Source organism: Eutrigla gurnardus (assembly GCF_963514095.1).
Source record: "Eutrigla gurnardus genome assembly, chromosome: 1".
NCBI classification, from domain to species: Eukaryota; Metazoa; Chordata; class Actinopteri; order Perciformes; family Triglidae; genus Eutrigla; species Eutrigla gurnardus.
Window position 1 is genome coordinate 6,467,219 of NC_139915.1, and position 13,914 is coordinate 6,481,132.

Consider the following 13,914-nt stretch of genomic DNA (forward strand, 5'->3'; position numbering starts at 1 on the left):
CACGACATCCAACCATCCATCCATCCATCCATCCAACCATCCATCCATCCATCCATCCATCCATCCATCCATCCTCTGCACAAGAACTAGAGAAGGTCGTAAGAAGCCAACAAGACTTTCCCTACAAACCACACACCTGATTTTGTAACTGGGAGAATAAACGGAGCCAGTATGCATGTTCATATACATGGTGGTTGTATGCGATGAGGAGTGACTCACCCTCTCTCTCGTTTGTAAGACCTTGTGGTGGGTGTGTGGGTGGTAGATCCAACACGGGGTGGATGTATGTGATCTCCACTCTCAATGAAGGCATGCTATCATGCCATAATAACTTTCATGTTCATTGTGGAAGACTGTAGTCCAAACAGGTTGACCATTAAAGAACATTATTCAATAACAATATAAAGTAACCAATTAGTCAACAGAAAATCAATCTCAACAACTATATCATTGATTTAAAATATCTAACACTAAACCCAGCTGATTCCAGATGATGTGCCACAGGAATAATTTATTATTATTGTCACAATTAGGCTACCATATGACAGCTGTAGTGTTGTATTAGTGATTTCTGTAAGAATAAAGGACCAATAGGTCGCATTAGAGTGATCCGATGACGGCAGCGCTGGTAGGCTGCACTGCTTTGAAGGCAGTGGACTCTTTGTGCCTCCAACGCACAGTCAGTGCGAGTGAAATAAAAAGCTCAGTCACCCGGTGAAGCTATTGGCTGGAGGGCTGCAGGTCCCTGCGCAGTGGCGATGGTCCGCGCTCATAAACGCCGCTCCTCGCTCTGACTCGACGGCGCACCAAACTGTGTGGGAACATGTCGCAGTACACTCTGGGAGGTAGGAACACCACTCTTCTTCTGTCTCACTGCCTTCATTTACAAACTCTGTGTGGCCGCTTTCGTTTCATTCGCAGCTTCCGTCTATGCTTTTTTTTTTTCGTAGCAGGTATTTTTTTTTTAAACTGAAGCTGCTAGTTTTCCTGTAAAACTTAAAACATTAAGACCAGCTGGAATCGAAGGGGAGGAGGCAGAAGGAGAGAGCTTTTTTTTCTTTCTTTTTGTTGTTGTTGCATCAAACAAGTGAAGCATGAAGTGTGGAGAAAGGCTCATTTGGAAGGGGTCCCTACTTCGGTTGGTTTTAGATAACTTTGTGTGAATAAGGTTGTAGGCAAATACAAATAGAGTGTTTTAACCCCAGAGGTCAGAATCATCTAGAAACACTTTCTCAATGAAAAGTTCTGTCTTATTGCTGTTAATGCTATATAGTGAAGTCTACTAGGACACTATAACCAAATACAGACAAATGCCGAATTAGCACAGCCATTACCTCATTTCGTCTCCAGTATCCTCTGGCCAGTGTGACTCATGTTTTAGAGCGATCCCATCAGCTTTTATTCTCCATCACCACAGCTGCATTCAGCTCCTCTCTACTTTCCATCTCTTAACGGAGGCTGTCTGAGCTGCACTGACAGGCAGCACCCACTTGCTTTGATTGTGATCACCTTTTCGCTGTAAGTGCACACCTCATGCAGTCTGCTTCAAATCTCTGATAAGTCCCTTGTGATGGGAGGATTTCTGTCTGCTCATTAGGAGGACACACCATCAGATAATCAGACATGATTTGTGTTGTTTTCTCTCAAAGATCAACATTCCTCCCTTAGAAGCGATGGAATTTATATAAGCATATACTGTATTGTCTTCTTTAAAAACAAAACCTTCCATCTTTTCATTCTCAGTGTTGTTTTTTGTTTTCCCTGTGGTGGTCAGTAGCTTAAGGTCCCAGCTTCACAGCCTCGTTTCCACCACTAGTCACCTCTTTGTGAGATGCATGAGTCATCCAGCCTCACACCCTCATTATATGATGTTAAATGGATTTCAGGGCTGCAGCTTTAGGGGCTTCAATCTCAGTGGCTCGGGCATCTCCGTCATTTTATGTGTTCAATCCCACTGATCTTTATTTTTAAATGAAATCCAAGAAGTCATGTATGTCTTTAAATGTATTAGTTACAGCGCTTAGATTGATTTAATGGAAATATTAATAAAATAATACATGACGTTTGATGTAATGGTGCAGCCATCATTTAATCTGTGATTCAAAGATTCTATATATACATGTACAGTAATGTTGTCCATAGTTTATGTGGTCAAAATCCCAATGCTTGATTTGATTTGATTTTTATTTTCCTCAAATACAAAGTACAATATTTATATGACATAAAATACATCATACTAATATGAAAAAAAACAGTAAGTCTATCAATCAAGTACAAGGAGGGACAGGAGGAAGCTAAGATTATCCCACACCTTCATTACATTATAATGTTTAATTGAGCTCATATATCTGTGTGAAATAATCATTATCCAAATCTGAATATGAGCAATATACCAAACACAAAATAATAACAAAAGGAAAAATATAAATAAAAACATGCTGACGGTGAATGTATAAGATGCTCCAATGATGAATAAAACACACCCACACACACACACACACACACACACACACACACACACACACACACACACACACACACACACACCCATTATGTGATTACCAGGGAAACTGACGCCAACACATTGCATGTGCAATGCAACTGTGACAAAACCATTTATACAATTATGATTAGGATCCTGAAACATTTCCTCTTTAATCTCATCAAAGACGTGCAGACACAGCACGATAACGTTTACAGTCGGATGTCCTGACATCTTTTTTTATGATTTTCCTTCAATGGATGTCTCTCTTTTGCTTTTTGCTTTACTGAAAAAACTGCTTAAAACTGATTTGGTTGTGATAATGTTCTTGTCTATATCTCTGTTTCCCTGTGTATCTCCCTGTCTTTCTCCTAATCACTCAGATGCACTTTGTCTCTCATGCTCCTCGTTAACGCCACTAACACTATTAAACTGTGGAGCCTCGTCTTCTCTGTCCAGTTCACCTGCAGATCCTGCTGGCTGTGGGTCTGGCTGTGTTCTGCTACTGTCTGGTTCTCGGTTGCATCCTTTGCTATCGCAGAAGGAAGAGTCTTTCCTCTGAGGACAAGGAGGCGGTTTTGTTGTCTGCTCATCCTGCTGAGAGCGTGACTGTGACTGTGACTCCGTCTCCGTGCACTCAGCCTGTCAAGCAGCAGTACGAGGAGCTGGAAGGAGACGTGTTGGAGTTCCCTTCCTCGAAAAGCAGCTCCTCGCCCTCCGAGGATGACCTCACCGCGCTGCCATTTGACCACAGCCCTCCCGGATCGGTTGAGCTGGTGCAATCATCCGGGTCTACTTTTCCGATGCGGCGCCTCAGCACCCCAGCTGTTCCCTGCTCACCCAATAAACCTCCACGTCACGGCAGAGCCTCTCTGCCCTCCCTCAGTAAGCTGAGCCTGGTGTCCAGGTCCCGTCGGGCGATGGGTCGACGCAGCACCGTGAGCGGTGAAAGTTTTCTTTACAGCGAGAGCAGTCGACTGGCTGTTGGTGCTGCCGGAGCTCCTACCCAGCAGGGGGAGCCCTGCCTATCACAGTATGGCTCTAACTCTTTCTCCACCTCCTCCAAGCAGGCTCCTCTCCTTCACTTCTCCTTGCTCTTCTCCTCCACTTGTGGCACCCTTATGGTCAACATCCTGGGGCTCTCAGGGGCCAGTCGAAGGCGCACCGGGGTGTTTGTCCGGGCCAGCCTCCCTCCCCTCTGCCCCTCCCCTCAGCAGATAGCCTCTCGGCGTCGCAGCCTCAGCCCAGACCTCCACAACCAGAGCTTTGTGCTGCAGGTGGGCTCTGTGGAAGAGCTGCGCACCTGCACCTTGAGACTTGCTGTCTACAGCAGGGACTTCTCAGGCCTCAGGGAGGCTGCGCTGGGGGTGCTGGAGCTGCCCTGTGAGCAGATGGAGTGGGAGCCCGACACCACCACCACCTACACCAGGCAGCTCAGCCCAACTAAAAGCAAGCTCAAAAAGGTATATGATTGCATCATTTCATCCATTGGATGTATGCATTACAATTAAGCTTTCAGGAACAAAGAGTGTACAAAGAAAGAAAACACACAAAAGTGGAGGTCGGACCTGGCTGTCAGCACTGGACCTGAGCCCAAACAGACACTAATAACCAATAAGTCTGTGTTGTGTTGATGAGCTACTTACAGTTATTTACTCGATTAAATACAAGTTAGCTCTTCACTTAAGAACTGCAGTGTGCACAAAGAGCAGGCTAACTCTCTAGGCTAACTAAAACAAAATGGTGACCTGCCTTCCTGGACAAAATGCAACAGTCTTTAAAGGAGAATCAATATTTTGGGAAACATGTCTCACGTCTGTTCGGTTATGTGAAGCTACAGCCAGCAGGTGGTTAGCTTAGCTTAGCATAAAGACTGGAAACAGAAGGAAACTGCTAGCCTGTTCTCTGTCCACAGGCAACACAATCTGACTACCAGCATCTCATTATTTAATGGTTGCTCCACCCTCCTCAAAACCCCTCAAAAACCAAGAAGGTTGACGGTCAAATGCTTCAAGCATTTTTGCTTTAACGCGATAGGGCGTTCAAATCAGTAGAGTACTTTGATTGGCTCGCTAAAGATGTAGCATGTGTTGCTTTTGTTGTGAGGCTTTTTCTCGGGTCCTTCTGGGTCCCCTCAGATCCAATCAAGATCTCCCACAGACCTTAGACTCAGGGCCATTGAAGTGCTACAGCTTGGGTCAGGTCTTTGTGCTTTTGAGGCGATCGTGTCGTGATGTTAAGTGCAGATTTAAGCGGGGTGGCCTATGGGCTTTGTGTAGGTCGATGTGTTTGCATGTGTGTGTGTAACTCCTTTTCTGAGTGCATGTACTACATGATGTCTTTTCAAATATTTCGCAAAGTCTGCATTTTCAGTTGATTTAACGGATAGGAAACCACGCACGCAGGCCTATAAATAGCACATATCATGTTTTATCCATGAAGGAATGTAGCATCTAATCAGCGCTCCCATTAGCCATTTTTCCACTGTTGTTAGTCGTGGTGACATTGTTGTTAGTGACTGCAGAGCAAACAAGCAGAGTGCAGCAAATTGGCAGCGTGCCCACGCCGTGCCCTCTGCAGTTCTGTAAAAACACTGCCAGAGGGCATTAATAACTGGCTTTTGAAGGGAGGGGGTCCTGTTGTCTCACTGGGTACAGTCAGTCACTGTGATTTCTACCAAAGAGACGTGCTGTGTGCTTGGTAAGGAAGTCAGGGTCATTTCTCCCATGTTATGTGAAAGTCAGATGTGCTTACCTCTGTCCCTCCTTTCCTGTCCATGTATGGTTCATCCTCCATCCTCCTACACCCCATATCTCTTTAAAGAGATGGGTGCGTGCATGGAGGCGGTGCAGTACGGACTCCATCTTTCTAAAGTAGGCACTTTCTTGATTTATAGTAAATCGCCAGGTTTCGTAATCAGTGTAATGGGATGGGGTCGGAGTATTGATGATTATTCATCTGCAGTACATCATGTGTTTAGACATTTCATGGGAATAGGGGGCATGAAGTGGCAGCAACTTAAAGGCGCAGCGTGAAATATATATCTATAGCTCTGTTTCAGATTGCAACCAACTGAATAGCCCTCCGTGGTAACACCGCTGGCCTTTTGAAGGGATCTTATTTCATTCATTATCTGCCAAAATATTCAGGTTTGAAATACATCTGCATGTAGTGCAACCTTTTTCAAAATGTTTATGGTTATGTTCAGGCACTGGCAGCATTTGGTACATAAAAACATAAAAACATCCTGGTTTATTTGCTTAACATTTAACCTTAACCTCAATCTTAACCTTAACCAAAGTGCTTCCATTCCCTGAACCCAACCATAGGCAGAAGTCTGGATGCAAATCCTGGTCTCGGGTCTCTGGAGACAACCTGGACACTTCTATCACTGTGACATTACTGCAAGAATACTGAAAACAAACCCTTCTGATGGGAAGCAGTCCTAATAAAAACACTGGGAGAAGTTTGTTGGTCTTACATAACTTTTTCTCCCGCTCTTCTGAAGCTTCCATGCTCTGGAGATCACTGGATGATTCATATAATCAATCTGATACACAAACCAAGGCATCTAGAGTAAACAGAGTTACCGAATAACTGACTTCTGTGGTCTCATTGCAAAAATAAGAACTGGAAAATGAAAAAAAACAAAACTTGTTCTATTTTATGTGTTTGACGGAGGCTAAGAATGTTCTTTGTGATTCATTTTTTAACATTAATGTGGTTTAGGCTTCATTTGGTTCTTTAAATTAATACACTTTTAGGACCAGGACAATACGGTGGCAGAGCCAGCTTTTAACGCTCTCTGAAGTTGCTTTAATGAAGGGTGGAGTCGGAGTTGTAATTCTTTTATATTCTTTTAATTCATTTACATAAAATGAACAGTCTATGAAGTGACCAGAACCAGCTGGAAAAGTTTGCTGAAAGGTTGAAAACTTGACCTCCCTTAAAAAATGAATCTTGCTTTAAGGTTTGTTTGGCAGTGTTTGCAGAATAACAGTCTCAGTCTCTGAGGTGAAGTGCTATTGACAGACAGAGGCAGTGAACCGAAACTCACTTAAATCGCGTTCACACTCTGCTGCCCGGCCTCAGAAAGTTGCTCCCGGGCTAACGCTCAGCCAGCTGAGAGATGGTGACTCAACGCACCCAAACAATGCAAGCTAATAAGTTCTGATGTGACATCAGATGTAAATTACCATCATGCTTACACATTAGCTCTCCCTTTTATCCAGAGGGCCTTAGTGCATGGGTGTCTGTATTATTCTAGGATGGGTGGTCAAATAGGCAGCAAAATGCTGAAGCCTGACAGCTACATCAAACCAATATTACAGATTAACTTTAAGTGACTGGAGATGATAGAGATTCAGTCCAGCTGAGCTCCTCAGGCAGGACAATCCAAGATGCCTCATGAATAAAACTGATTACATTTTGGTTAGATCCCTCAAATGAAGGAAAACTGATTCCAAATGAACACCTGACCCGTTCCTTAATGTCGACAGGCAGTGAATTCTAGTGAATCCCGATGAAGGAGGACTGAAACATTGATTGTGACGGTGTCTGTGCCCTGATCGACTCATCCCTGACAGAAGCATATTCATGAGCATCGGTTTTTAAGGGGCTTTACAGCTTAAATCTGCTCCTTGGTTTTGACATTCCCTCCCCGCTCGCTAAATCTCTTGACATTTAAAAGAAAAATATGTGTCTCTCCTTTCCACCTTCAGAGTGTGAGTTCTCAGGAAACGTTGGGTCACAGGAAGAGCTCTGTGTGTGCGCCGCGGGCTTTGGGCCAGCTGTTCATCCTGCTGCAGTACCAGACGCCGGCCCAGCGCATCAAGGTGATGGTCCGAAAGGCTGAGAATCTGGCCAAGCTCACGCGGATCCCAGGAGCTCCAGGTAAAGACCAAGACTCAGAGCCACACAATAAAATCGGTTGTTTGTCATCGCCTTACCTAACGCTCCCAATTATAGGATAATTTTTTTTATTCAATTCTTTTTCCTAATATTCCTTTACGAAACACACAATTATTTATGAAGTGCAATATTCACTCCACTTTTAGCTGTTTTTGCTCCACACCTACTCCAGGGGGGAAGCTTTTGGCTCTCTGGGTGCTCAACTCTCCACAAGGTCACTGGACAGTCACTAACATACAGTTGAGAACAGCTTCCTGCGGGAATCCAGGTCGATGAGATCTGAGACAGCGAACCGAAACAGGAACGTCGCAGACCAAAAGTCCAAAACAAAGAGCTGAATCTCTGTGGAGAAACAATGTTTTAAAACAAAAAACATTTACTTATTTGTTACTACATTTATTTGTACTCTTTCTCAGCTGATTTTGCAAACATTTGCATACAGCTTTAAATCCCCAGGTTCCTGCCTGCACTTTGCAAATATTGTCACTGCACTTTAAGCCGCAGCACACATGAGCACACTGGCTGACATGTAAACTGCTCATACGGCCTCATAAACCTCCGTCTTGGCCTCAGCCACAGTCAGACAGACCGGATCCCTGATTGGTTTGTAGCATAATCAGATTAGGTGCCGATCAGCCTGGTGTCATTTCCCCTCCCGTCTGCATCATATCTCACTGCGTGTGATTTAAAGCTTTGCTTTGATGATGCTGGTGACGATAGGAGGAAGCAGCAGATTCTGTGAGACGAAAACAACTTCGATGTTTTCGTTTTCAGCGCACAAAGTGACCGTTCGAGGCTACGTGGTCAACTATCTGTTCTTTGGGAGAATCAGATTGTCCGAACGCATGCTGTGTGCAGATGCATGCTTCTTGTCTGACAATGACACATTGCTTTTTAATTTTAGTAAATCCAATTTGCATGCTGGAACGGATTCCCAAGGGAAATCATATTTTGCAAGTGATGATGCAGATTTGGAACAGTGACAGTGGAGTGAAAGGTTAGGAGGATGGAGATAAAACGACTCACATGACGGCATTGAGCGACACTCATTCGTTAACGCCAACAGCAACCATGATTTTGCTGCTTTTTTATTGGTTTACCATTTCATAAAACAAAAAATGAAACAGAATCATGACTGTGGATGTATTTTTCACCCACAGACCACTACGTTGTCATCAACCTGCGTCAGGATGGGAAAGTTATTGGTACCAAGGAGACCAAAGGGACCGGCGGTCCAAACCCAGTCTGGAACGCTCCCTTCCTGTTTGACCTGCCCTCTGGTGACATCACACAGCTACCATTGGTCCTGGAGTTTATCGTCATGCAGGTAGGAAGTCATCCCTGATATACATTCAACGGTGATATGCAGTTTGTTGTTGACTCCCTGAGATGTCTCTATGTATGTACAGGGCCGTCTCTACACTAAGAGCAGTATTCTGGGTCGCGTGTCGATTGGCAGCGATGCCTCAGAGGCAGGACAGGGGCACTGGAAGGAAATGTGCAGACGGGGGCAAACAGAGACGGCTCGCTGGCACACCATCCAATCAGATGTGCCGTAGGACTGACTGACAGACCGCGTTGCTGTCCGACCAGTGAGTGAAACACAAAGAGGTGGATAAACATTGTGCATACGCTTCAGAGTATTTCTTTTTAGCCTTTTTACTTTAAGGTCAAGTGGATTTTTGCTAGCATTGGCGACTTTGATAGATGTCATTTCTCTACAGATTGTATGATTAATTAGATTACCACTCATACTGATTACGGGAGAGATGATATTAGACAAATATCCAGATGGTCCATGAGTATCTGCAGGGCTTTAGAGGGAGAAACGCTGTATGAAGAAGGGATGCACGGCCGCTTTCTCCACATCAACAAGTGTTCTGCATCCTGGCATTGCCTTTGTGATTATTTCCACTGTGACTTCTGCAAACTGTCGTCTGTATAACTGTATCATTCTGGTTGTATGCCACTCGTGCCGGTGTCGTGGTACTGTTTGTATTGTGCCCAGAGGCTACAGATGTTAACGTTTGAAAGATACGTGTAGCCGCCCATGGTTTGCCGTGGTGTGTCACTGTGCCAGTATTTGTTCACACACTGTAAACACCTCTCCCTTCCAATATGTGCGAGGCCATGAGAGTGGCCTCCCTCTGTCTGGCATGCCTGCTCAGTTATTGTGTTTCAGTTCCCAAGAGGATTCGTAAGTTTTATTTTCTTATCGTCCGCGGGAAGCTCAAATAAACAATGTGGCTATTTTTTATTATTATTTTTCAATACAATCAGCAGCAGGATCTCAGTGTTTGATTAATGAAGATGATGATCAATGAATCAATGAAGAATGACATGAAACTTGATTGCATGATGACTTTAGCATGGACTGAGTGTTTTTTCTCTGCGGTCGATGGAACACTGTAAAATAGAAAAGATGTGGTCTATTTTAGACTTGCTGGGGAAATAGAGGGCAATCAGAAACCAATTAATTAAATCATCTATCATTCAGTCAGTCAGACAATACAGATAAACGTCTTTGTAAGTGGAGTTGGATAATTAAGTTGGACAACTGAAACAATTAAAATAGAGTCATCCATTTGGAATATTACATTTTACATTTTTACTGGAATGTTTCTGCAGCATTTAAGTTTAAAGAGCGATGCCAAAGTGTCCAGACTAAAGAAATATGCATTAATGAGACGTTCCTTTCAATATTTGGAAAAACAAACCTATTCCAACAAAGTGAAAGGGGTTTGAACAGAACAATTCTTAACATTTATTAGGCTCCTGTCTGTTATATAGTTATGATTAATAATTGTAATACGTATTTATTTTAATACTAACATGTTTTGTTTTCTGCTTTTGATGAAGAAGTGGTTGTGTTTGTATTTTTAGTATATTGACCATGTAAATGCCTGCAGGTGGCATGTATTCAACTGTATATGAATGTTTTTGCTTTTAAAAGGGAACAATTTCAAAGAATTTAGAATAAATTGATATATTATATACAGCAATTTCGCTAAAGATGTGGATTTACTGTGTTTTGGGAGGAGTATTTGTTTCTTTGTTAAAAATCATATTGTTGCAACGTCAAATCCAGCAGACAAACGATAATAACATATATGTTTGTGATAAGGTGCTTGTGAATTTGGTCATTTCATACATTAGAATAGTTTTCATACACATCAACATAAAGAGGAAGACGTTCAGTCTGACAGTAAAATCTACTGCACTGTGATTTTTTTAACGGTATACTGGAATGGAAATCTATAGTAGAGTGAGCTTTTAGCTGCTGTGGCTTCTATTCTCTCTAATTTAAAGTGAGATTACCATTCATGTGAACACACACGGCTATTTGCTGCTGCAAATGTAACCAGTTTATGATGGTTCAACGTTTGCTATTGTTGCTGCCATTTAAAATATGACACCACCAGGCAACAGATTGCTGGTTGTCTGAAAGCACCTTGAGAAACTGGCGTCTATGGAGCGATGCAGCTAGCTAAAAAAACGACTTTACTATTTAAATAACTAACTGAAACAAATGCTGGAACTGGTCCAGAGGTCCTCTGACATCAGACAGCCATTATGGTGATTTTATGTAAAACATTCTCTGCTTCAGTAAATTATAAAATAACAATTTTCAAAATTAAACCCGACGAGTAACCACAGTTACCAGTGTTGCTCCTCTGATTAGTGCAGAATGTCCCTTTAATTTGTGTTCACTTGGTCTTCCCCACGGGATGTTTCACCCTTCCTCTAAATCTTCCTGACGGAGATGTTGTGCCAACCGAATGCTTCATGACGAAATCTTTTAGTCGTTGTTTCCTGTTCACAGTGGGTGAAATCCCTCTGATAGTTATAAATATCCATATGATGTCCAACCCAAAGGTGATGTAACTCACATCAGATCACCAAACTAATGTGACTACTGCTACACACACACACACACACACACACACACACACACACACACACACACACACACACACACACACAGTAATGGTACACACATGAATGCACACACACTCACACAAAAAGAACATTTCCATCACAATGTGTAAAATGTGTATATTTATATATATATATATTTATATCTAATGGGCCCAGTTTCATGGAAAACACAACCTCACACTTGAACTCATCACATCAAGTCATCCTTTCCTTTCAGTACAAACTCATGGCTCCTCTCCTCACTCTGTCAATTGGCTTGAACCGTCACTTCTGTCCGTAAAGTTCCATCTGAGTGTTGGTTGATTATTCAGGAATATATCAGGTGTTTAAACTAAACTATAAGCCTAATAAAGGCAGGCAGTACAATATTCATCTTCCAAAAACTGATAAAGGGGATGATCTGTAATCTATCAAATATTTCCCAAGATGCTCTGGCAGTGCTTGGTATTAAACCTTTTAAACATGAAAGCACAAAAGACTGCACATCCTGTTTAGTTGAAATATGAAGTAAAATTCCTGGCCTGATGCTATAAAGCATTTGATTCAGACATGCCTCTCTTTCTTCCTTCCTCTGATCTGCCCAGCTCTGCTGGGGGAGGAGATGCTTCAAAGCAGCTAAGAAGAGAATGCACCACAATCCATTTATTAAATGAATTCAAAATAATACAAGTTTAACATTTGAATGGCAGACTTGATGATGGGTACAGTCAAAAACATTATAATAATTCAGATAAAAGTCACTTCTTTATTATTGGTTCTTCAAACAAACTTCATTTTGATCTGGAGCTAATTTAGACTAACCTTTTTCTTTCTTGAATACAAATAAAGCTTTAATATTTGATTATTTTATTAAAATGTTATGCCTTACTAACTTTTGCTGATGAATTATAATGTTACACATATTTATTGGGACACATTACAGCAGAATTTAGTTTTTTCTTCTTTTGTCAATTTCAATGACCTTACAATAACTCACCTCTGAGAGGGTTTTTTTTTTTACAACCTGGCATCCCAAAAGTTGTTCTGAATTAATGATCTAATGATAAAGCCTTAAATGATTAATTCATCACTGATTAAGCTATTAGTAACAAAACATGCATAATAAAGGGTGCTTTATGTAAAAAAAAAAATGTTTTACCAATTTTCACTATTTCATCAAGCTGCTTACAGAGGAAAGCGATGCTGCATGATGCCACACAGTGAACCAGGAAGCACTGATGTAAAATAAAACTGGACACAGAGTGGACTGACTCACGGTCCCTGAGCTCTCCATCCGTCTGACCGGTGACTTGTTTGCACTATTGATCCACATGTACCAGCTTCTTGACATGTCTGTCTGTCTGTCTGTCTGTCTGTCTGTCTGCCTGTCTGCCTGTCTGCCTGTCTCTCTGTCTGTCTGCCTGTCTCTATGTCTGTCTGTCTGTCTGTCCGTCTGTCTGCCTGCCTGCCTGTCTGCCTGCCTGTCTGTCTGTCTGTCTGTCTGTCTGTCTGTCTGTCTGTCTGTCTGCCTGCCTGTCTGTCTGTCTGTCTGCCTGCCTGTCTGTCTGTCTGTCTGTCTGTCTGTCTGTCTGTCTGTCTGTCTGTCTGCCTGCCTGTCTGTCTGCCTGTCCATCTGCCTGTCTGTCTGTCTGTCTGTCTGTCTGTCTGTCCGTCTGTCTGCCTGCCTGTCTGTCTGCCTGCCTGTCTGTCTGTCTGTCTGTCTGTCTGCCTGCCTGTCTGTCTGTCTGTCTGTCTGTCTGTCTGTCTGCCTGCCTGTCTGTCTGCCTGTCTGTCTGTCTGTCTGTCTGTCTGCCTGCCTGTCTGTCTGCCTGTCCATCTGCCTGTCTCTATGTCTGTCTGTCTCTCTGTCTGCCACCGGTCCATCTGTCTGTCTGCCTGTCTGCCTGTCTGTCTGTCTGTCTGTCTGTCTTTCTGTCTGCCTGCCTGTCTGTCTGCCTGTCCATCTGCCTGTCTCTATGTCTGTCTGTCTCTCTGTCTGCCACCGGTCCATCTGTCTGTCTGTCTGCCTGTCTGTCTGTCTGTCTGTCTGCCTGTCTGCCTGCCTGCCTGCCTGTCTGTCTGTCTGTCCGTCCGTCCGTCCGTCTGTCTGTCCGTCTGTCTGCCTGTCTGCCTGTCAGCCTGCCTGTCTGTCTGTCTGTCTGTCTGTCTGCCTGTCTGTCTGTCTGCCTGTCTGCCTGCCTGCCTGCCTGCCTGCCTGTCTGCCCGTCCGTCTGTCCGTCTGTCCGCCTGTCTGTCTGTCTGCCTGTCTGTCTGTCAGCCTGCCTGTCTGTCTGTCTGTCTGTCTGTCTGTCTGTCTGTCTGTCTGTCCGTCTGTCTGTCTGCCTGTCTGCCTGTCTGTCTGTCTGCCTGTCTGCCTGTCTGTCTGTCTGTCTGTCTGTCTGCCTGTCTGCCTGTCAGCCTGTCAGCCTGCCTGTCTGTCTGCCTGTCTGTCTGTCTGCCTGCCTGTCTGTCTGTCTGTCTGTCTGTCTGTCTGTCTGCCTGTCTATCTGTCTGTCTGCCTGCCTGTCTGTCTGTCCTCTGATGGCTTGTGTGGGAAACTATCTGGTGGCGGTTTACAAAGTGTGGAACATTAGCACAGTTAA

General features: G+C 43.6%; 1 protein-coding gene across 1 annotated transcript; it reads left to right on the top strand.

Annotated features, from left to right (window-relative positions):
- Positions 1 to 719: 719 nt before the first annotated feature.
- On the top strand, positions 720 to 9,944 carry LOC311017259 (synaptotagmin-5). The gene is made up of 5 exons (XM_084015494.1): positions 720 to 845; positions 2,942 to 3,945; positions 7,204 to 7,375; positions 8,554 to 8,720; positions 8,803 to 9,944. The coding sequence occupies exons 1-5, from the start codon at positions 824 to 826 to the stop codon at positions 8,950 to 8,952; spliced, it is 1,515 nt and encodes a 504-aa protein (XP_083871620.1). The 5' UTR covers positions 720 to 823; the 3' UTR covers positions 8,953 to 9,944.
- The last annotated feature ends 3,970 nt before the right edge of the window (positions 9,945 to 13,914 follow it).